This window comes from Erithacus rubecula (genome assembly GCF_903797595.1).
Source record: "Erithacus rubecula genome assembly, chromosome: Z".
NCBI classification, from domain to species: Eukaryota; Metazoa; Chordata; class Aves; order Passeriformes; family Muscicapidae; genus Erithacus; species Erithacus rubecula.
The window spans coordinates 2,904,816-2,929,343 of NC_136661.1; the positions used below are offsets into that span (position 1 = coordinate 2,904,816).

The window sequence follows — 24,528 nt, forward strand, 5'->3', positions numbered from 1 at the left end:
AAGTGAGTACAAAGGCCTTCACCTTGAGAATTGCTAAACATGTCTCAGAAATCCATAGCACAGAATTGACCAAGACTTGTTTGTTCTATTTCATTGATTTTTTCATTCTGGAGAGCCTCAATTACCAGAATTTTTCATGGAAGTAAATAAATTTTTAGGAGATCTTATCTATGGTCCAAGATAACACAGTGAAATGGAATGAGACACCAAAAAGTCAAGGATTAGGGCACAGATTTATAAAGGGATGGGCTAGTTGCAAAGATTGGTTTCTGTCTGAAGCAGAACAGGAGCTCTAAGCCACTCTCTGTTACAAACATCAAGTATCTCAGACACTTAGCTGTTCAGGCACATATCTCTTTCTTTCCTACTTATTCACATATCTATATAAAAATGTGGTCCCACTAATTTTCTTCTTTTTGTGGAGAAGATAAATTAATTAAATTGTTTTGATTTTCTTGATTCTTAGTTTCCATCCAGTCCCCGTGCCAAGTATTTAGGGCAGATATAACAAAGCCTTTTTTCAACAAGAGGGAGGTGTTTGTGGTTTAAAGTCACTCAGCTGTCAGTATTCAGCATTAGGCGCCTTATTAAAATGCACAGTTGAGAAATATATAATTCTTACAATGTTAAAGGGAATTATATTGAGCTCATCAGAAAATTGGTGATGCTGGCACTGCCTGTGCAAAGTGGCTCTGCTCCTTCTTCACATGTGCAAGTGTAAAGCAAACAAATTCTCCTGAGTACAGTGGAATTTCTTGTTGTACAGGTGTCCAAAGTGAATTAAAAATTTAACTAAATTTTCACATGCTTCACACAAGTGTACCTATCAGATGAGGTGAAGACTGGGGCCAGGCAGGATGTAATGTATGTAGTGTATCCTGCCACCAGAAATCCTCCCAAGGACTGCCTCTGGGAAAGAGCAGTTCATTTGAAAATGTAGCATGGAAGGATACCTCTTATAACTTGGCAGTGCTGCTATGGACTCCACAGCTTTTGTCCTTTGTTATGGTGATATATACTGTAGGCTGAATATGAGTTTATCTTACTTTCTCTGGAGGTGATACTACACTAATGAGTTGTAAATAAATCTTTACAGATTCTTTTTTGCAAGAGTGTACCTTTTAAAGAAAGGCTTGTGAAACTAAACAGTAGAAAATGTATTAATAAGAAGAGTTCCAGAATTAAAAAATTAAAATATGTTTATCATTTGCTTATGGATTCTTCTAGCTCTGCTCATAAGCATCTCTTATAAAAAAGAAAGAGAAGCTGCTGTGCTTTTCTTGGTGATGGTGATCAAGAAAGAAATTCAGCTGACCAGAAATAGGCACGTGGATATTTAAGCTTGCCCTGGGTCACTGTTGATTCCAGCTGAGTTCTCCTTACAGGTGGCTTGCCAAGTGCAGTGCCAAGAGGACATTCATCCAGGAACTGCCTGAATGGCAAGCTGCTTTAGGCTGAGGAAGAGGGTCTTTGCTTTGATGAGGAAATTGCCAAAACTCATGTCTCATTAGTGTTTCCTAAGGTTCTTTGGAAGTGAACAACAGTTTAATTAAAGGCTGATGTAAACATGTTTCTGCACTTTCCCTGCAGCATTTTATCACATTAGAATTGATCAAAATTGTTGCCTTGGGCTGTCTTGAGCAGATATACATCTGGAGCACCATTTGTGCAAGCTGCTGATGAACAGGCTACATATGCTATGTTTCACAGCAGCTCTTCTGTCTTCCTATGTAGGCAGATTTACCTTGCTGGAAAATGAGATGTTCTAAGTATTTTTATTTTAATAAGCCCTTTTTAACTTTAAAATGTATAGCATGCTACTTGTTTGGGTGCATGTGTACTGTATCTCCAAAGTAACCTGAGAATAAAAACGATAGCCATTTGGAAGAGCACTGAGAATTTCACATTTGAAGAACATTCTCAGCAGAACAGGACACTGCATCTAATTAATTTTGACCTTACAATGACTTTGTCCGAGTGCTTTTGGCATCTTTCTGCTTTTCATCAGTATTTCAGATTTTTTTCCAAAAGTCTGTTTTATTTTCATTCTCAAAGTAATAAGGATTGGAATCCCTTCCTGAAACTTTAAAACAAATAAAACATTTTTCACCAGCATTGTTGGAGATATGAACTTTTCAGGGTATTCAGGCACTCATCAGACGTAATAGTCAGGATCAAAGTGAAGGGTGGGAATTGCAGGGTATGGTGGAGGGTCATAGGCAGAGTCTGCTCGGACTCTGGTGCCAATGCCTGTGCAGGGCTTGTCAGCAGGATGGGACAGAGTAAAGAAGTGGACTCTCACTTTCATGTGTCCTGCTCTGAGTTCAGTTCAGAAAGCATTGGTCCAATTTAGTCTCAATAAGACACTCACATTTTGCAGGCCTATCTTAGCAGAATTGAATGTACCAATATTAAAAGGGTCAAAACCCCTTTTAAAAATATAATGGTCCATGCTACAAAGTCAGTGTGGCCCCTGTCCACTAAAGAAATCCCTGTCCAATAAAGAAATTACTTAAGAAATTGAAGAAATTGCTTAAGAAATTACCTCTGCTTTGAACACGAGTTATTCCATTGATTTGAAATGGAACCAATTATAATATCGACATCTATTCTATTAAAATAATTCAATTAAATTTGAAATAATTTGGTGCAAAGTCCAACAAATATTGATCAATTAATTTAAACTTTCAGAAAAAAATCCTTTCTTTTTTTTGCTCTGTGGAACACCAGTAGGCTTGGTAGAACTCATACATTTGTCCCTACTAGTGTGTTATCTTCACATAATGGTCTCTAAAGAGATGTTTTTATCGATAGGGAAACTCAAAGGAAGAAATCACAAGGCCATCCTTGAGGTATGGAAAATATGAGATGAGTTAAAGTATCCCTTGTACTCAGGGAGGTTACATTGTTTCACTGTGGTTTTGGGAAGACTAAGGGGTAAGTTTTGAAGTAATACAGTAATAAATACCATAAACCAGCATATGTATGGCAATTATCCTGCACACCTGAGTGTAGGTGTTCCATTAAAAAATACAATAAAAATTAAGTGGATGTTGAAGGAACAGATGATTCGGTGATATTCTGGAGAGCTGAGAAGTGTCTAGGGAAATTCTAAAGACATACATTTCTTCACTGTTTGACTTGTCTGGTATGAAAGGAATGTAGTTTCTGTTTTGCAGGACAAGGACCTGTTGGGACATTTTTTTAAAATTCTCATATTTGAAAACAGTAATTTAAAATTAGTTTATTCCCCTTACAGGAATTGGATCATCGTATGATATTTGTGTAAGAAAAGAATAGAAAAAAGATGTATCTTCAGTCCATAAAATGATGTGTCCTGAGCGAGGCTTCTAAGCTAATGTCATTATTACATTGTTTTTCTATTGTAGATATGTCTTCTCCTACAATGAAGAAACCTGAAAAGCCTTTGTTTAGTCCTACATCTCCCCAGGATTCTTCATCAAGACTGAGCACTTTTCCCCAACATCACCATCCAGGAATCCCAGGAGTTGCACACAGTGGTGAGGGCTATGGAGGAGGAAATAAATCCTCCCTGTTCATTTGTTCTCTTCTCCTTTCCTATAATCAGATTGTAATGCATTTTTGCAGACTTTCTTAGAGACCTAATCCAATTTATAATACTGGTGGAAATAGAAATGGAAAAGGTTGGGATATCCTTGCAGGAATGTTCGTTTAGCTGTTCAGGTAATCTGATTGCTGGAAGTCACTAAAAAGGATTTAAGATTAACCAGTGAATAAAACAAATTTTACAATGCATCAAGAAACTGACAGAGGAAAAATCCTTCCTGTATTTCATCCTTTCACCTAAATCCCTTTTTTATTGTCATTGCTATGACTGTATTGTATTTAAATACCAGAATAGGCAAGATTTAATACACAAGAGAAGTCACAACCATGTTTACTATGTGGCACAATGAAATAAGCATCACTGCTTCTTTTGAATGCTGAGTCTACAGAGTCCTGATTAATTATTTTCCAACACCTGTCTTCTGAAATCATTAGTAAATCTATAGTAAAAATTCACTTGAAGTAAGGTCGAGATATGTGAAATGTGGCAGAGTGCATGCTGTCTTGAGGGTTTATCAGTAATGACAGGAAAATTCCAGGAAATTCCAGCATCACCATATGTTTAATTTTGTAGGTGAGACTGACCCTGGTTTTCAAATGGGAACATAGTCCTCAGAAATGTGCCCTCAGTATCTCATCATGTCTCCTTATAAATTGCTTATAAAAGTTTCAATTTAGCAGAGCTGAATGACTAGAGGAGTAAAACAGATTCGAAAACTTTGTTATTTTCTTTCACAAGCAGTTTTGCTTTGAGAAGTTTCTGTTTTGTTTTTCATCCATGACTTCAAGTGACTCCCTTTAAATTCATGTGTAAGGATTATTTTCCTCTTAACATTCACTTACTTTGTTTTACAAAATGATCCTGAGCTCATTCTGGTCACTTTGAGGCTTCCACTGCCAGCACATACTCAAGTGTACAGAGATGATGGGTAAAATGGAAGGGATAGATGTCTCTTCATTTGTGTTTGTTTTGCACAGCTCTGACATGCCAGAGCAGTAGCTAAGTAACTAGTATTTTGTTTAAAATGAACTTGGTGGGGCTGTGGTTAAAATGAATCTGCTACCAAAAAAAAAAAAAAAAAAAAAAAAAAAAAAACCCAACAGAAAAAGCCCAACAACACACCCTAAAACCTGTATTCATGAGTATATCTTTAATTTTGAGTATGGTTCTAAAATATCCATACTTGAGGGACAATCAGAACCTAATCTGTGAGTGAACTATTCACTTCATTTTTATCTTTGTAGGCTGTTCTATTATGCCAGTGAGCAATTCCCAAAAAACAGAAAGTCCTTTAAAAATTAAGCTGAAGAAACTCAGAGATGTGAAAGATGGTAGAGAAAGGCAGTGTTGGTGTGCTTGTTCTGATATAGTAGAGAACCATGAACACTTTATATAAGACTTGTTTAACAGACATGATTTTGTATTTTCTACTTTTGAAAATGAAACTCCTTACCTCTTCTCCATTTCCATTAAACTAAATACTTCTCTTTTTTAATACTATAAGAAAGCTCTGCACTTTCAGACTGATAACTGGGCACTTGCACTGTGAAAACATTGTCGGTTTAGACACTGCTCACAGTCCTTATATAGAAAATTGTATATTTCTAAAGGCTGAAAATAAAGAGAATAAAAAGAATACAAATGGGTAAGGTAGATATTTTTTTATGATCAGAGATAATTTTATTGGATGGGTTTGTTTCTCAGGCCCTGAAGTTGAACATTCATTGACATTTTCATAAACATCAGCAAATATTTGTGGCAATGTTGATGAGTAGATATTGTCTTGTCCCCAGATGAGGCAGGTAGAGTACAATGCAGTGAGGAATCCCTATTTCTTAGAGTTTGGTGATTTTCCTCAGTGTTGGAGTGCTGTAGATAAAAGTGAGGGCTTTATTTAGTATTTAATTTGGTTTTTTGGGCTTCAGATGGGAAAATTGTGTAACTGGAATGTCTTTTTGCTGGAGAATAACTTCTGTTTGGAAAAAAAAAAAGAAAAAATTATGATGACATAACCCACAGAACCAAAACAAGATGTACTATTTATGAATTTGAAACAGTTGCACTTTCCATTTCCTGGGATAATGTGAGGGCAGGACCAGTACGATTTTCTGTAAAAATACCATAAAGCAGGAGTGCAATATATTGTTTTATAACTGACTTCTTATTTTTCTTGCTATTAACACAGAGGTGAAGAATTTTAGAAGAAATAAGATGTGAAAGTAATTTTAATTTCATTTTATTTTCTCCAGTCATCTCAACTAGAACTCCACCTCCACCTTCGCCACTGCCATTTCCAGCACAAGCTATTCTCCCTCCTGCCCCATCTAGCTACTTCTCTCATCCAACGATCAGATATCCTCCCCACCTGAATCCTCAGGATACTCTGAAGAATTACGTTCCTTCTTACGACCCGTCCAGCCCGCAGACTAGCCAGGTACTGTAAAATTGTGTGAACCCTCCAGAACAAGTCCTGTTAGGAATATGTGTCTTCTAGGGCATATAGACTGGTGTCCTGCCAGTTCTGGTCTTAGAGAAATCTGAACAATTTATCCTGTTCATCGTGGTTGAATAAAGGGTGTAGGTTGATCATATTTACTTGCTTTTCCTCAAGCATAAGAAAAATACTTTACTGAAAGCCCTGGAAAAAGCAACAGGGTAGGTCCTGGTCCTGTACTCCTCGTGCAGGTTGGGCCACCAGAGGCAAAGCTCCCACTGCAAGATGTGTACTGATACATATGCATGTCCAGCACATGCATGGACATACAGGTATATTTATAGACTGGCAATTGAAATAAACTCTTGCAAGTTGGTACTTGACCTATTCCATAGACACTGATTTTCTTTGCATAGTGAGCACAGACATACAAATTCTTTTTTCTTCCTTTGTAGAGAACATGCTGTAGCAGATGCGTTCCTGGCAACTGTATGGGTTCAAAGTTGTGTCTGATATTGGAAATTAACATGTTTTTCATTAGTGAAGTAATTTGTGAAGGACTGTGTGCAAAACTACTTTCCATGATAGTATCAGCACACAGCATTACCATGTGATCTGCACTACAGGATAAACTGCAGTTGAGACTTGGTCTGTCAATATCTGGAATATGTCCAATGTCAGTGTAATGCAATCTTTGCTGCTCAGGCTGTTATTTTTTTGATGCCTTGTCTGAAAGGCTCTTGAGCCCTGTTGCTTTTGCTTTAGCATGTTTTTTGGAAGACCCTTTACGTACCCTTGGGTATGTGAACTGAAGAGACAGGTTTTCCTTCTCCTAAGAGTTAGGTTCCTTTGGAAGGACTTCCTTAACAGAGATGAAGGGGCTGCTATGGCAATATTTTGTTTTGGGCTTAGTTAATTTTGTTTTTCACCAATAATGACAGGCCTTGCAGCATTCAATTTGGTTACAGCAGCAATGGAACTTGAGACTGAATCAAACTTTCTCTGTTGAATAACAGATATGTACCCTTTGGGCTGTGCAGAAGGTCATGGTGCCTATTGTCCCCACGGAATAATTACCTGGTCCAGCTGCATGACTTTCTATATATATAATTGATTAAAAAAAGGAAAAAAAGTGGGTCCATAAAATCAAAATTTACTTTGAATAAATAAATCCTATGTGAGTTTTGTTGGTTACAACATTACTGCAAATTAAACCAAAAACTGAACCTGGAGTATGTTGACTTCAGAATACAAATTGCTATCCGCAATATGGATTAAAATTCTTTCAATCCTGTATAGCATTTTTTCTGAGACTCAGCTGGGAATGTTGCATGCAGGACCTGATTTTAATTTGTGCAAAATTTCCATGAATAACAAAGTCTAATTAAGACACCCATTAAAAATCCTTAGTGTTAATTCAGTGCGGAAAATCTCAGAGTTCTGTTGGATTTTTTTAACTCATGTCTTAATTAGGCACTATTAAGGGAAAAATTATGCAAATTAAATCAGGCCCTTACTGTTATGCATTTCTTTAATTATTCAGTGCTTGTTTAACTTACATTTTGATTTCGTATGTATGTTAAAAGAGCAGATTAGGTGATAATCTCTCTGGATTGTTCCATGTTCTGCTTTGGATCATTACTGAAAAAAACAACGTCTAAATGGAGTATCTGACTTTCTTTCAGTTGAAAAATGCGCTATCTTATGATTTTAATATTGGAGAGTATATTCATTGAGCAGGAGCTTTCAACTTTTTGATCAACTCATTTCCCTTACCTCTGGTTAAAAAAACATTATTTTGACCTTAAAAGATAAAATTTTAGTCTGCTGATTTTTTACAGAGTAGTAGCAAAATGAGAAGACTTCATATTTTGCATGTTCTATAGGGAATAACAATATTAATTTATTAGCCCAAATTTACTACTTTTATTAATTTTCATAACCTTTTTATTAGGGTAATTTTTTTTCATTTCATTTGAGGTTTGGTTTAGTTCCTGAAAAGATAGGGTGGAGTAAATAACACCAAATGTGCAATTTCAGGCATCTGCATCTTTTACTATAATTTTTTATTATTAACCATGATTATTAGTGGAATACTTTAAAAATTTAATTCTTTGACCTTCATCCCTGAGATTTTCTGTAAGTAGGAGAAGTTGCATGCCTAGTCAAAATATCACTAAATAAAATAGTTAAAGTTTGGCTGTGTAAAAAGTAAAGCGGCAAGATTAATTTTTGCTTAGGAAGCAACTGTTTGTGAAGTTTCAGTGACAAAAGGGAATTGTTTTGATACAATAGGATGATTTGAGCCAAACCAGTTTTACTTTTTTAAATAAAAAGTGAAGTTTTAAAAAATTTTTTCAAATTAATTATTATAAAATATGAAAGTGCATCTGTAGGAATACATCAAATTTAATTATACTTTCTCACCTCAAAACATAATCATTTGGATTTCAAAAGGGGAAATGTGATGATAGCTTTAATTTATGTGTAGAAATAGGAAGGATGGATACCCTCACAGCATTTACCTAAAATGAACTGTTCCTCCTGAACATCTTTCAGTAATGCACTAATTTAGATTGTTACGACAAACAACTGAGATGCCTTGTACTCCCCATAGCAATTTTGAGATTAATTACATTACTGCTGCACTGATTATAGTGAGACAGTCATGCTATTCAATGGAATACTTTAAGTAAAATTAGTTCAAGGCTATAGAGCTCTCATAGGTTTCCATTATGGGAAGCACTGAGCAATTTTCTTGACATAATGTTAAATAGTCCAAATTATGTGTGATGAACAGTCAGGAAGTTCAAACAGGCCCTTTGGCTTCAGTGAAAAATGGTTCAACAATGGATGATCCTAAACAAAAGAGAGCTGTTACTGCTGGTTTCATGAATATCTGCTTTTTATCCCCTGCTCAATATGGAGAATAAACAAAGAAATGTACTGAACAGATATAGACTTTGTTAGATTTAGAGCTGGACTTGTCTCAAGCTAGTAGTCTGGTAAGTTCCCAGGGTTTTGAGAACTGCTGTACTTTCCACTTATTTAGAATTTCTGCTAAACCCTTTTAAGTATACTTATTTTTGTGCTTTTTTCTTAGCTATGTAATCATGTTACTGGTTGAGATTGTATGTGTGGGGATGTATTATGATGGGGTGCAGGGGTCTCTGCTTGATATTGGTAATTCAATGCAATCTTCATCAAAAACTAATTGATTGATATGTGTTGAATCCACCTATAGTGTTTATCCACATAGAGTGCGTTGAGGTTTTCAAAGCTACCGGAAATTTCCAGGATGTATTTCCTTTTTGAATTATTCCAGATGGGTGAATCTTTTAATCTTAGAAATTTCTTTTAATCTTAAAAAAAGATCTTTAAATCTTAGAAAATGTTACCTCCTCTGTTTCTGTGTACACAAGTACAGACACACACACCCACAAACACAAATCCGCACATACATGAAATTGTAATTACTCAGGAGTGTGTGAATCATATACAGCATCAACACAAGACTTCCAAGGAGCCTGAATAAATTGTCAAGCACAACATCACTTGTGTGACTGAAATCAAACCCAGAACCTCCAAACATAATTCACAGTTGAGTTAAATGGAATAATTTCCTATGAAGGCGTGGTGAATCACAGGAAAAGGATCAGCAAGTGTCATAAAGGAAACGTAATGCAAACAGTTGAGGTAAATCCTGCTGATGAACATCCTGGTATCTGTAAGAATTTTTTTTTTTTCTTCTGACTGAACCATGCAAACAGAAATAGACAATCTTCCAAGCTCTTAGAGTTATGGTATTGTTATTATGTATGTTATTATGAAGGGCACTGTTTACCTGTAACATTGGCTCAAATGTTGTGATATTGTGATAAAACATGCAGTTTTCATAATACGGTAAAACCAACTGAACTTGATGGGATATAAGTCTTGAACTGTTTTCTTCTTACAAGAAATGGTTTACAAGTGCTGTGTACTACAGGCTGAGTGAGCTGCTGCATATTTGCAGCATATTTGACTGCATATTTGGCTAAAATTCCTGGGTCTGATAAAGCATACTTTATTGCAGCATGGGCTAGTTTGCAGCTTTATCTTTTAATTGGTTTTATCTTTGTCTGAAGACAGAAATATCTGAAGTTCTTGAGAACATTTGTTTCTGGAAGCTGATGAGGCCACTTATTTTCCTCTTGTAATTGATCTTGTTATTGAATCTTTTGTTCAATGAAAGGCACATTCTTCAGGGATGCCAGGCAGATGCTTTGTCTTATATTCTTCAATACAATAAGTACAATCATTTGGTGTTGTTGAGAGAATCTTGTGAAGCTCTCTTTGAGTTGGTCAAAGCATTTCCTGTTGGTTCTTGTGGGAGTACTAGCAGAATAAGCCAAAAAAAGCAAAATTGTGTGCATGTGGTTTCTTTGGTATAGCTAGCACCTCTTTTATTTGTTGATGTTTAATAATTTTCAACTTCTTGGGGAAGTCTTCCTTGTAATTTTTGAGAAATTATTGAAGATTAAAAAAGGCAATGTGCAGTTTTTAGTTGTCATTGGGAGGCAAAGATTGAGAGAATCCTAGTTTAACACTATCTCCTGACAAGGTGTTTAAGATTTAATTGCAGTTGTAAATGATTACTTGTATTTTTTCTGGTCTACATGCTTAAATCTCCAGAGGGCATGAAACACAATGTAACATAAATATATCTTTTTAACATCTATCTACAAAAATAATTCCTTTCCTGTGCTTCTGTCACACAAACTTACCCTGTAGTTAAGGCAAATACACAAGAAAACTGGGTTTTATCTTGTGGTCTACCTGTTGACAAATAACTGACATTGCAAGCTCACAGGTAAAATTGGGATTCAGCATGTAGGACTCTATAGTGCCTTATGAGTCCCAAGTCTGAATATGGATTGCTGAAACTTTGCAGCTGCTCTCAGTTTAAGCAACATTAAAACAAGAGGAAAATTCCCATTTATCAAGTGAATGAGGCTTAGGCCTTTCTAGATTAAAGCTGAGACCTTGATTTCTTAGAGAAAGTACAGAAGGGATGTTGTAAGCAAAAAACTGGCAGCAACTTTTTTCTAAAGCTAATTTTTTAAGCAGACAGGTGGCTGTGTGTCATAGCACATGAGGCTTTGCTGTGGCATTTCAGAGTGAGGTCTGTGTAAGATGTGCTGTCTCGATGAGTTACTCAGATTGATAATACACAAGCTAGGGAGATTCATTCCTGTGAAAAGTGATAAGGGGCACTAAAAGATGGCAAAGTGCATTTCTGTTGCTACCATAGTGTTTGATAGCAGAAAGGAAACCTGTGCAGCCTTGTGAAGCAAATGCTTTATGGAACCCACCATGTTCAAACTGCACTACAGTGTTTTTTAGTCTCACTGGTGATACTCTACTCATGCTGTTCCCTTATGTTTAGCAGAGTCCCAAGAGCATCATTGTTAGTCAGATGGGGATAAATTGGGAATATGTGTTTCACACATTTCATGAAACTGACTGCTGCACTGTTGAGCTGTGTCTGGTGGGAGAATAAAATGGCCATTCAATTTTTAGAGGTGGTGGAGCATTAGAGTGCTCTAGAGAGAAGAGGAAAGTTAGTAAAATGGAAGATATTTCTGATTTCTTTGAGTTGTAGATATTCTAAAACATTAGTCACTCTCTGTGGACACTGCACATCACAATGACTTGGGCTCAAAGACAGAACTTTTCAGCTATATGATCTCCAGGTTCACATGTGTGTGTAGTAAACGATTTTAATGTAAGATATTTGGTATGGGTCCTAGGAACCAAAATATCCAGAACTGCATCTCCTATACCTTTGTCAACAAAATTAACTCAATCAGCCTTCTCTAACTACACTGCTGTAGGGTTTTACAGTTTGATATTGTTCACCATAATGTTGGAACTTTGCCTTTACAAGCAACTGGAATTCTTGAGAAGAAATGGGTGACATTATTTACAGATGCATGATACTCAGTTTGACTAAACTGTATTCACTGGGTCACCTGGCTATAATATGATAACATTGTGAAATACAGAATTTCTATTGAAAACCTGTGTTTTAAGAAGCAAATACATTACATGTGTAGTGTTTGGCTGGAATAATATAATTTTTTTAAGTCAAGAAACTTCTTTCTGAAACTCTTAACAGAGTTTCATGTGTAGCTATATCTAGGACATGCATAGATTAATATAATTTCAATATAATTTCTTTGTTAAATATTGGTTTAAAGTTGATTTCAAGGAAAACAGGTTTTATTTTATTTGGAATTGAGTGGTATAATTACGATTTTTTTTAAAGCATATGTGAGCATCAAATATATTTGATAATTGAAGTAATAAATAATTAATGTGAATTTTTTAATAGATGTTTCAAATTTCTATTATATATGGATAGCTCATCTGTAGATGTCAGCAGTTTCTATTTCATTATAGCGTCAGAGATACTTTTGTGAAACTGAAAGTAGCATGACAAAACACTGAATTGTAACTGAATAACTAAGGTAAAGTATCCTGATATTTGGGCATGTATGTGAACAAAAGTCTGAAAGGAGGTTGATTACTTACTGATTATAAACATGTTAGAAAATCCTAACAGGGAAAAGAGCTACAGTGAATCCCAACTTTAAGAAAGTCCATATTAATATTTGTTACAGCTTTCTGTTCAGACATCAAACCCGAGGACTAAAATAAACTGTGCACAGTGCACACTATCAGATAACAACAGGCTAACATTCTGAGTTATGTTACGGCTGTGACAGCAAATACTTGTCTTTGGCTTTGGGCATATAAATGAATTAAACTGTGGCAATTCAAGATGGTGTGGAATTTAAAGAGCTGAAAATTATCGCACAACTGAAAATCAAATTAATGTCCAATCCAACGGTAGAAAAATGTATGCCTGTATAAATAAGGACTAATTTTCCCAGATTTTCATTGTGTTTACTTCTTTTCCTCACAAATTTTCCAATGCACAGTTTGTTTATCTAACACAGCTGCCTCTACAGTATTTGCTTGAGGTTTGTGCCTCAGTCATCGCCTCTATGAATCCATCATACAGACATATTGATGCCCTGTTTGGTGGTAGGAGCTGATTCTTCACCTGCAATGCATTTGTCTGTAGGAATCTCTTCAGGAAAACTGAAACTAGAGTACAGACCTTGTTTTGCATAAGGACAAAATTGATTTGTGTTAAATGATGTACTGTAGGTATTTGAACTTGTAATTCAAGTGAATATTGTCCAAATACATGCACAGTTTCCATGCTCAAATATTGTTCAATATAACTGTAAAGATAAAAAAGAGAACAGGTCACAGAAGTTTTTTCTAGCCATCACTTTTCAATAAGATTATGAAGGGCCTGTTTCTGGCCAAAGGGTTTCCCTTTTTGGACTGAAAACTTAATGCAGCTCAGAGGACTTGAGACACTTGAGAGAGATGATGTTCATGAGCTTGTACTGCTATCAATTGTGCCACTCAGAATCTAGACTTTTATTTCAAAAGATTTTAGTTTTGTGTTTCCAAAGATAACCATTGAAGTGTGAATTTAGTATAAACTGATGCAGCACTATCTGTGTAAATCTAAAGACATGCCAAAGCAATAACTTTGAGACAATTATGAGATATGTTTTTTATAATCTTAAGCTGCAAACTAGTTGTGATAAATAAAAGTTTGGTTAACTGCCCCACTATTATTCACTGCATGCAAGAAAAAAAATTATGGGTTGTTTGGGAAGGCTTCTTATGAGAGACATCCTTCAAATAGCATTTGTGAGATTATGAGAGTGCTATACATAAACTCTGCTTTCAAAAGTAGCTCACTTATGAAAATCGTTGAAGTATAAAGCAAACTACAAGTTTGTTTAGTCAAAAGGAGGACCTTGGTTTACATCTCAAAGCAGCTTGATTGTTAAAGAAGAATTGTCTTTGTAAACTTTGCACCAGGTATGTCTTTACCTACAACTGGATTGCAATTGCATTTGAAATCTAATGTGCAGCATGTGAAATCTTGGAACTGTAAGAGTTAAACTTAGTAACAAGTTTTCATTGTTTTTGACTTCAGAGGATTCTTTTCTGTCTAGCAGACCTCAGTGTCATTGTATTGCATTTGCACTCACTTTTATATGTGGGACAGATAAAGAACTTCCATTTAGGAGGAAGTTGGAGGAATAAAGACAGATAAAGCAATGGAGGCACTTGATGTAGGGGATCACAAAGTGCATCTGCTACAATCCCTGGTAAATTCTCTACTGGTGTCAGCAAGGACCGGATTTCACCCTCTCTTTGGATGGAGTGGGGTGATGTACTGCATTGCCATTATGTGTTACACAGGGAAGAACTTAGTTTAGAAAAGAATGGGGTATAAGTATAAGATTTGTCTTAATCTTTGTCAGAACAAGGAGTGGGTTTGCTCATTTGTGCCATATGGATAAGGGCAAAGCTGAGATCCATGTGAGCCACTGGATTCCTGCTGGCTGGGATCACTCCAGTACAATAGAAGGTGATACATTTCTGTAAATCATCATGGTCTCCCATGACCTTGTAATTTATTTTAATTTATTCTAATTTATTCTAGTCTGTCTTTGGAGACAGTTGTTTTTGTAAGCTGATCATACTATCTGTTTAAATCCATGCACCTCACAGAATCTTCTTGCTTGGTTTTAATAAAAGTTGGTCATTTTGGTAAGAGGTTCTCAGTTACTTTTGTGATGTTAGCACATCACATAAACTAAGGCTTCTAAGGTAGCCTTGTGGTTGCAGATCAGCAACTCCACCCAGAAACTACCAGGTGCAACTGAGAGGTGATGTTCCCTCCAGCAGGCTGTGAGGACAGCTGGGCTGCCTGGACAGGAGTGCAGCAGATTCCCACGAAGCATAGTGCAAACCCAGTCCAATTTAGTGAGCATGTCTTACTGGCAAGAGTTTTGTCTAGAGAGTTTTTCTCATTAAGAGGGGTAGTTTGTCTGCAAGTCATAATTAGTGTGCATTTTTGCTGTCAGTTTTCATTGTAAGTCTTGTGATTTTAGAGAGGGGAGATAGTTAGCTAACTGTTCAATGTTCCTGTGGACACCATATTGGTTTCCATTTACACTTATATTTCCTAGTATTTTCTGCTAGTTTAGTTTTAGATGTCCTAAACAAGGCTCTCCCTTGGGTGTATTTGCTAAGTCTAGTAAATCATACTGCCAGGAAGTTTCTTGTGCTATTAATTTTAAATTTCCTCCTTCTCAATTTCATTCCATTACCCAAGTATGTATTTCCTGTATTTTCCAAATAATTCCTTCCTCTTCTCTGTGTTTGTACTTCTCACATACTTGTGGTAATTGTCTCAGTCCAGTTATTATTTCATTGACATAGTCATGCTTACCTCTTTTAACCTTTCCTTGAATCAGTTGTGTCCTTTATCAGTCAATGTTTTTATGTTATCTTAATTTGACAAGATCCTTTTGATTAAAAAATTCCCAGTATTTCATGTTTGTATGACTCTTTTAGAATACTTGTGACTCATAGAGCACAATCAGTTTAAGACAGAAGTTATCAGCTGCTATTGTAAAAACTATTTACTACTGCTAGTTGTTATTGCAAGTTATTTACCATTGAAGTATTTGAGGTCATGCAGAATGTCTAAGGTATGTTTAAGCAGTGGATAAGCATATATTTACCAGTCAGCTTTGCCATATTCAGATACATCTACATGTAGAAAGTATCATATTACCTTGATGGCCTGTGCCTAGCATAAGGTCTTACCTGACAGCCTCTTGTATCTGTGAAAGAAGTGTTGTTATTTATTATAGTCTTGACTTGGAGAGTTCCCATTATTAAACACTTCTGTGTTTTCAGTACGTAGCTTTTAGCCAGATGTTATGATGTGTACATTATAGTGCATCGTATCCAAACCCTCTACCCTATTCCCAAATTGTGAATCATTAGTTAACCCTGCAGTGTGAGTAATCTCTGTGGACAACTGTGGTCAAGTCTTGGTTATCCTCCAAGCCAGAGTGGTATGGCATGTGGAAACAGAGGTTTGCTCTCAGTACTTCATACATTAGGGCCTGTGCCTGATCAGTTTACTCCTGCTGTCAGGGGATTTTGGTTCACAGACAGTGCCTGAACAGCTAAAACATTTTGAAACTATTTGATGCATGTGCACCCAGAAGGAAGAATGCAGAAGAATGCTTACCAAAAGGTACTGCTACCTGAGCGTGTACTGTCCATCTGAGAAGGGACCTGCCTGGTGGAAATATCCCATGGAAATTCATAGCCTATTTAGGACAACACACTACAAAACATAGGTGATGATGAACAGTTCTGGAAAACCCTAAGATAGGTAGTAGGTTCCTTAAACACAATGTGTATGTTTCACAAGGCATTCTTTTGGTTTTGTTTTGTAGCCTAACAGCAGTGGTCAAGTAGTAGGGAAAGTGCCTGGCCATTTTACTCCAGTTTTGGCACCCCCTCCCCATCACAGTGCGGTGCGACCTGTGACCCTGACCATGACAGATACTAAACCCATCACTACATCCACTGAAGGTGAGGCATCTTCACCTACAGCAACCAGTAAGTATTTCTTTAGGAAACAAAAAATGTCCATCGAAGATTTGATGAGATTTCAAATTGAGGCCAGAAAAAGGCGCCTTTTCCTACTATTTGACCCAGTGAGTGCTCATCATTTTACATGGAGAGCAAACACAATCCAACTGCAAAGCTTTTCCTGCCAAAATTTCAACTGATGGAACATGTTACATAAACCAAAGTTTGTGACATGACAACCAAAATGAAAGGGAAAAGCCTGCGTATTTGACCACTATTCAAGGAAAATAAAATGTCTTTTTTCATCTGAGGTGGACATTGTTAAGACATTGAGAAGCACACCCAGACAGTAAGGTTTTACAGTGACCCACAGATGGAATTCCAGAAATGGACTGGATAATTTGCTCCTCAATGAACTTTCCTAGAGAAATCAAACCTTGTTACAGCACATACTGAATCCGAGCTATGATAATTGCATGTTAATATAGGTTGTGTCATTTTTAGCAAAAACTTTTCTGTTGTTAAACAGAAAAATTAAAAGAAAATTTTAATTCCTTGTCATTTCTACAAGGGATGGTAGATGCACTGTTCGTGCTTGTGTAGTTTTTTAAAATAGGAGATTATAAACTCTTACTTCATTATTTTAAGCTCTTTACTACATGTAGTGCTATTTTTCCTATTATCTTCAATGGAATTTCAGTTCTAAAAATATCAGGCAAATAGCTAGACTAATTTCTTCCCTTGAGAGTATCAGAGGTGCAGAATGTTGCTTTTTAGCTGTGTTCTGCATTTCTGTTGTCCTTGTACTTTTATTTGGACTTGAGATGTTACCAGCATTTATCAGAATGGTGAAGATTTTTAGGAGACACTTCCACATTCTTGGGAAAAAATCTGAACAATCTATAAAAGCATTAGTTTCTTTAGGGTTTGCAACATTACAATTACTTATTCTAAAGCTTTTTAATATTTGAACATCAAATGCACTCCCTAACTGTTGGTCTGTCATTGATGGAGACTATAAACTGTATCCTTTTCAGGTGTTATACTGCTTTAAAACTTTTCATTAGAATCTGAGGCAGAGATGAAACTCAAAGGCATAAGATTTAAAGGAGGAAAACTGTTTAAGCATTTTTTATAAAAGGGTAGTAGTAACTTTTGGAGAAACTAGTCCTTAAATATAAATATATATATAGTTAAATTTATGGAAACATTTTATCTGTCCTTTCAGTATATTAGTTTCATTAAGAGGTAGTAAAGTCTATCTGTAGCCCCACTGGTGATTTATGGTACTTTATTTTGACCTTTTAAGAAGAGTTAGTTTTAGCAGCAAAGTAGAAGCTGTAGCTCTAAACATTTGCACCAGAACAGAAAACTGAGAAAATTAAGTTCTTGTGCAGTTACAAATATTTGTGGTTTCATTTGATTTTGACATGATTGTGCTTGACCTATATATTTCTCTTAGATGAGGTCAGGGTTTCTGATAAAAATTGCAAAAAAGAACACAGTAAATGCCAGAACTCTTCTGGGATGTTTTCTGGTAATATGACCTTAGTCATCATTATAGGAAAGCATACTTAATCTGTACATTGTCCTACTACCACGGGAAGGACTTGGACTATATTTTCCAATTAAATAATCACTCAATTTCTTGTGCAATTCACGGGAACCTGAGTAGTTGATTCCTGTTGAACCTTTAGGACATTTTGGGTTAGACACTTAAAATAAGGCTTCCTCATGCTTCCATAGTAGTTACCAAGTAAATTCTTGCCACTACAGCACATAACTAATAATAGAAAGAAATCTCTATATCAAAATTTTATTTGAATGTGGCTGTACTGCCTACAAGATAGTGTATAACACCTCACCTGCTCAGGGTGTTATGATTTTCAGAAAACTGCATTAGTCTATCTCCTTGGTAAAGGCTTTTGACACTGTACTGGTAATAGTAAGAGCATTTCAAAAATGAAAAAATATAACTTGTTGATGAAGACAATAACATAAAATGAGGGATCATGTCCTTCTGATAAAAATTATGTATAAATACATATAAACTCTATTATCAGTCAAACTGTGTTATCAGTCATAATAGGTCCAGCACACAGATTACTAATATTAACTTTACAGGAAAATCAACACTAAATATATGTTATGGCATAGTTTTACTTTTATTTGCAGTGACTGATTGATTGGTTCAAAATGTATATAGTTATATATTTATATAACCTGGACAAAAAAAAAAGTACCTTTATTATTCAGTATGATGAGAATAAACTGGAAAATGATCAGCACTGCTTTTCATTCTGAAATGCTATAGAAGAATTTTTAATAGTGAGGAAGAACATCAGGCTTTAATAATATTTGGGGAACCCTGTGGCCTCCACCATAACTTCCTTCAAAGAATTTGTTAATTCTTATGACATTTTTTCAGCAAAACCTGTTTGCTGTATAAATAATTTTATTTTTTCTTAATGAATTAATTTTCTTGTTCTTTTCCATGTTAACTTAATAGCAGGCCATTTTAGTAAGTAGTCTCATCTAGCTTCTCACTGGCATGCTTATATGTGGTTTTGCTACTAAGTCTTTGCCATTTTCCAGCAAGTTTCGAGATGCTACATATTGCAGTGTGGGCATCTCCACACTGGGAAGTTGAGTAAGGCCACCTAACTAATTTGATAAATGCCTTTAAAAGACATGAGAAGGTAATGACTTTTAGGAGTTACGGGGAGAGACCAGACAGGACCTTGTCCCACAGGTGAAGGATCTGTTCTCTGTAGCTAATCCCAGCATCACTTGACATTCCCTTTCTCCTCAGAAATGGATTTCTTCAATCTTCTGTAGCAGACAGCAAGAGAATTATTTTAGTAGCTCCCCTCAGAAAAAAAAGTTGTCTGGTGTATGAGAGAGTTGAATATTTGCTATTATATTGCACAGTGAGTTTCCTTTTTAGTAAAATATTATTAAGATTATATCCAATTACTGCAAAGATTGATTTCATTCTACACAAGTAAACCAAACTTTTTATTCTAATTTATGTTTTTCTTTTACAGTCGTTTGGAGTTTTCTTGGAAAAACTCTTTACAGAAATAAAAATCATGTGATCATGAGTATTTTCACTCAGCATTGTAATTTCAGTGATTTCACAGCAGCTTTAAATTGGTATAATGAAAGTTAAAAGTGTGATTAGTTCAAATAAATTAATTATGAAGTAATTTGAAAAAAATTAATCAAAAGAACTGCTGTTGTCGAGACGTCATTATGATTTGCACATGCAGCTTCCATTGAAGTTTATAGGAATTTACACATGCCTTTCTAAATTTGATCCAGTATTTATTCTGTTTTCTCTTAAAAAAAGACAAAGACACATCCTATATATTGCAAAATCATAACTCTGGATCTCTCATATTTGTACTGTACCTGCACAAGGTAATAGAAATGGTAGGTTGGTGTTTTTATCAATATGTTTTGTTCTTCCTTAATCAGCCTACACAGCCTCAGGCACATCCCAAGCCAATCGATATGTGGGACTAAGCCCAAGAGACCCATCCTTCCTACACCAGCAACAGGTGGGCAAGTTTCACATAGGTGTAATGATATAGAGAAGCTTTTGTGGTATTACCTTCCTACATGCTGGCGCTGGTATCTTGGATTAGACTGAAATCTTGAGGGTTTCAGTATTTGTGAACATGAAGCTTCTTCAAGATACACTGTATGCTTTAAGAAATAGCAATTTAGCCTATTCTTTGTTTCTTAGATTTGTTCCATCTTAAGGAACACCTAATACGTTTCTTTCAATATTTTATTTTTCAAGAGTTCATACATTTAATCTTTAATAGAATTTTAGGAAGCAGAATGAGATGTTTAAGAAGAAAATATTAATTTCAAAATCAGCTTAAAAAATAAGCAAAACTTTTAAAGAAAAAATATGCAGTTTATTATTTTCAAGCTATTTTGTTTCCTTTTTCTCCAGATGTTTAACACGTTTTTTCCTTTTAGTCTTAGAAGATCAGTTATAAAACCAAATTCTCAAGGAAACACATCATCATTTCTAGTGTAATAGGTTTAAATTGGTCTGCTGATTTCAAATGTGATAAAACCACATTTTTGTTCTAGTTTCTTACATCATTTATATTTCAAGTAGCATTTTAAATTTCACATCTCATTAATGCTGTAAATTTAATGCAAATGGAGTGTTTACTCAAACTGTGAAAATATAGAGCCGAGATTAATGATAGCATACAAATAAATTAGCTGCAGTCAGTAGCAAGGCCATGCACAGAGATGGTACATTACAAAAATAAATTCAGACTCTTTAGAATTTTAATGCACTTTATGATATCTGTTTGTTCCTCTTAGATCTTAACAGTAGAGGACTTTGAAATTCACAGCATGAACAATGTTACAAGGAGAAAAGCTGAATGTGGCAATAAGAAGAGGGTGTTAAATAGGCCTTGGTATTTGTTATATTTTTTTTTCAGACTTGGGTTCCTGTCAGCAGTTTATGTGCATTTTCGTTTGGTTTTTCAGTAAAACCTACCTGTTCTACATTGCTGAGATACAGCTGACCCATGCTTCAGCTGAAACTCCCTATTCATACTCACTCTCAGGTTAAGGAGGTAGTATGTCCATTTTAAAGGTCATCATGTGTAGAATTCAGAGAAAAATCATAAAGATGATATTTTATTCAAAATAGCTGATCTGTTGTCAAGTATTTTTTTACCAGTAAGATCTAAATTCAAACATCTGTACACTTTTATTAAAATACGTAATGACTATTAGTAGGTTTTCCAGCCATTAATTCCTCAATAACTTTTCCGGCATATTATTTTGCTGATTTTTTTTAATGTCTCAAAGATTTTTTATTATGAAATATGTTATAATTATTATGAATTTTTTTTAAAGATACATAGCATATCACTACGATTTTTTAAAGCACACACAACACCTCTCTTTTTTATGCACAGTGAATGTAATTTATGGAGTTCTTGTGAAGTTTTATGTAGTATTCTTTGAAATATCCCTGACATCCTATTAATTTAGGGATGTGCAATATTTTTTTCCCTCTGTATTTCTGGACAAAATTCTTTTCACAGACTGCTCCTGCTTAGGCCTATTCTACCTTCCAAGCTCATTGGAAGACTTCTAAACTTCTCTTCACATGCCAGAAAGTATAGAAGCATTTTTAATTTTCTCCTGGCTGGATTTTGACTGATATATTGATAATGTTTTGCATTTTCTATTTATTTTTGTCTTTGTATGGATCAAAATAGACTTCAAAATTTCAGCAGTGTCTTTGGAACATCAAAATGAGAGGGGGCTCACAGGTCTTTGGTGTTTACATGCTTTATGTCTGGTACTCCCTTTCATGGTAAAATGTGGCCAAAAGGCTTAAAGGGAAGGGGAAGCTAAGTTAGATCTCACATACACTTCAGAAGCTGAAAAATTATTTTATGCCACTGTGTTAAACCAATGTTCTAAAATGTATTGCATCATGGTCTCATTATATTAATTCAAGAGCATCAACTGGTGACCAATGAGCCATGTAGAATATTTAAAAATATCAGTATTTTATTGTCTTTGCTCTCAGCTCACTCTTCTACCATACGTAATGGATGTATCTGTGTTTGCCTGAGTGTGTTTGTGTGTGCGTGTGAATGAATGCCTACACACATGTAAAAAATTAAGGAGCAGTGTATGCAGCTGAAACCAGCTGAAAGAACAGAATTCTTATACCAGAAAGTTTTTCAGATGGATAAACATGAACATATACATGTGTATAGGTACATTTCTAATGAATTAGTTACCTTCATTCAGTTCTAAAGGTGTTATGCAGAGATGACAGACTGTATATATATATATATATATATATATATATATATATATAAAAATACACACACACACACACACACACACACACACACACACACACACACACACACACATTATCTAGCAAGTAAGGTAGAGCATTGAGATTGTCTAAACAGCTTTAATAGAGCAAAGGTTATCCTTTGGTAAGGCAGAAATAGGATTGATTTACTATGTCCTTTCACTACTTCAATACAATTTGAAAGAAACCACTCTTCTTGTGGCAGATTTTAAATACATTTGCTTTAAAGCAACCCATGATGAATGAAAAGAAAAATCAAGGGGTATGTGAAATAAGGCAATTAATCATTTTGTATTAATGGAGAGAAATTTTCAATTAGAAAGCCAGTGGTTTTAGTTCTAGAGAGGTCTTTTAAACATTCCCCATACCCTGTAATGCACAGTGACCCCTCAAGAATAAATATTGTCACTGGTACCTTTTTTTACTTCGTTGGAGGAGTCTTTATGAAGATTTATTCTCTCTGAAAATGAGAAATATTGGCATGTACCCTTGAGTACTTTTTGTTGCTGTTAAAAAGAACCATTATGTAGCCCATTTAACTTACAGTAACCACAATAAATTTAAAAGTTACACATGTATTTAGCAACACACACTCACATGGAGTCCTGACAAAGTTATAGTGTTCTAGAAATTCCGGTAAACAATGTAAAGCACAGTACATCCCAAATACTCACATTTACATGGAAAGCACTGACTAAAACTCCAAAACGCAATGCATAATAGGGCCAGTGGGAGAATTTGTTGGCTGTTACTGATCTGGGTACTTTGAAATTGTGATGTTATGTGCATTACTTAGCCTGTAACATTGATAGTTAAAAAGGCCAGATTCTAATGGGGAATTATAACTATGCAGTCTAGTTTCTGATGCACTAGCTGGTCGATCTTCCTATTACCTGCCTTGAAATGCCAGGAATTTCTATGCTGTGGCATGGATAATTACAAAAAATACATCTTGCTTCAGTGGCATTTGAAGAGGCATATGTATCTTGGAATTTTCTTATAAAAAATCATATCAGACCTCTGTCTATTAGAAATTATTAGTGACCAGTAGTTTTTCTTTTTTTTTTTTTTTTTTTTTATTCAGCATCAGCTTCTGAGTGTTGTTAAGTGTTCATAATGTAACTGCAGGAAGAACACTGTGGGAGAGAGCAAGAGATGTGATAAGGCCTAATACCTGAATGAGAGAGTTTTCTTAATGTTATTATTGGGCATTGGTGGAAGTATTTTCTGAAGCCAAATCAAAGTTCTTTATCTGTGCTAGAAACATCCCAACTAAATTAAACAAAAGAAAGATTGGATAATCTTTGCAATTATATGGGTGCACGTTCATCCCTCTCCTGCCCTTCATTTGCATTTATTGAAGATTTGTGGTTTCTAAGCATAGACTAGAGGAAAAAGGCAACAAACCCACAAACTGAGGAAAGTCAGTCAAATTTAACCTTCTATAAGTAGACACAATTCCTTGTCAGAATCTAGTTTTGTCTGCGTTGGTCTATGTAACTTTAATGGCAAGATTGTTACTTCAGTAACAAAGTCTTAATGACCAAGATCTTCATGGTTATGTGATGTCATTTCTGTAGCCCATTTGTGTCACACTCCTCCAGCTTCATGGATTTATTAGGGTATTGAAATGACAAGCTGAGTCAGGTTGTGCTGTTTCTGGCAATAATGCCATAAAGTTACTAGAAATACTAGTCATATACTTTGCCTGTGTAAACAGTTTAAAAAGATGGATGGATAGATGGATTGATGGATGGATGGATGGATGGATGGATGGATGGATGGATGGATGGATGGATGGATGGATGGATGGATGGATGAAAGGATGGATGAAAGGATGCATAGACACTTGTATTTATTGCAAGTGCAATGATGAATGATATCACAAAAAAATAAGGTTTCTCTTGGAACGAATGGAATTGTAAGGTTTTTGTTCTTGACCATTTAAATTTAATGCACCTCTGGGCCTTGTATGGATGATTCTATTTTTATTTAGAAAACATAAACAAATGGAATAGCTATTAAGGTTGTTAACAATAATCTCTAGAACTTTCCTGTCACTGTGCTAACTAATGCTGGCCC

General features: G+C 35.4%; 1 protein-coding gene across 6 annotated transcripts in view; it reads left to right on the forward strand.

The window, feature by feature from the left end:
• NFIB (nuclear factor I B) overlaps positions 1 to 24,528 on the forward strand; it is a 155,625-nt gene that overhangs the window by 115,726 nt on the left and 15,371 nt on the right. For 2 of the 6 annotated variants that reach the window (XM_079330460.1, XM_079330462.1), the window contains exons 7-10: positions 3,390 to 3,521; positions 5,839 to 6,023; positions 16,424 to 16,589; positions 20,043 to 20,125. In XM_079330460.1, coding sequence (XP_079186586.1) covers positions 3,390 to 3,521; positions 5,839 to 6,023; positions 16,424 to 16,589; positions 20,043 to 20,125 — 566 coding nt within the window. The remainder of the gene's footprint in view (positions 1 to 3,389; positions 3,522 to 5,838; positions 6,024 to 16,423; positions 16,590 to 20,042; positions 20,126 to 24,528) is intronic. The other 4 variants (XM_079330461.1, XM_079330463.1, XM_079330464.1 and 1 more) reach the window with 2 other exon arrangements.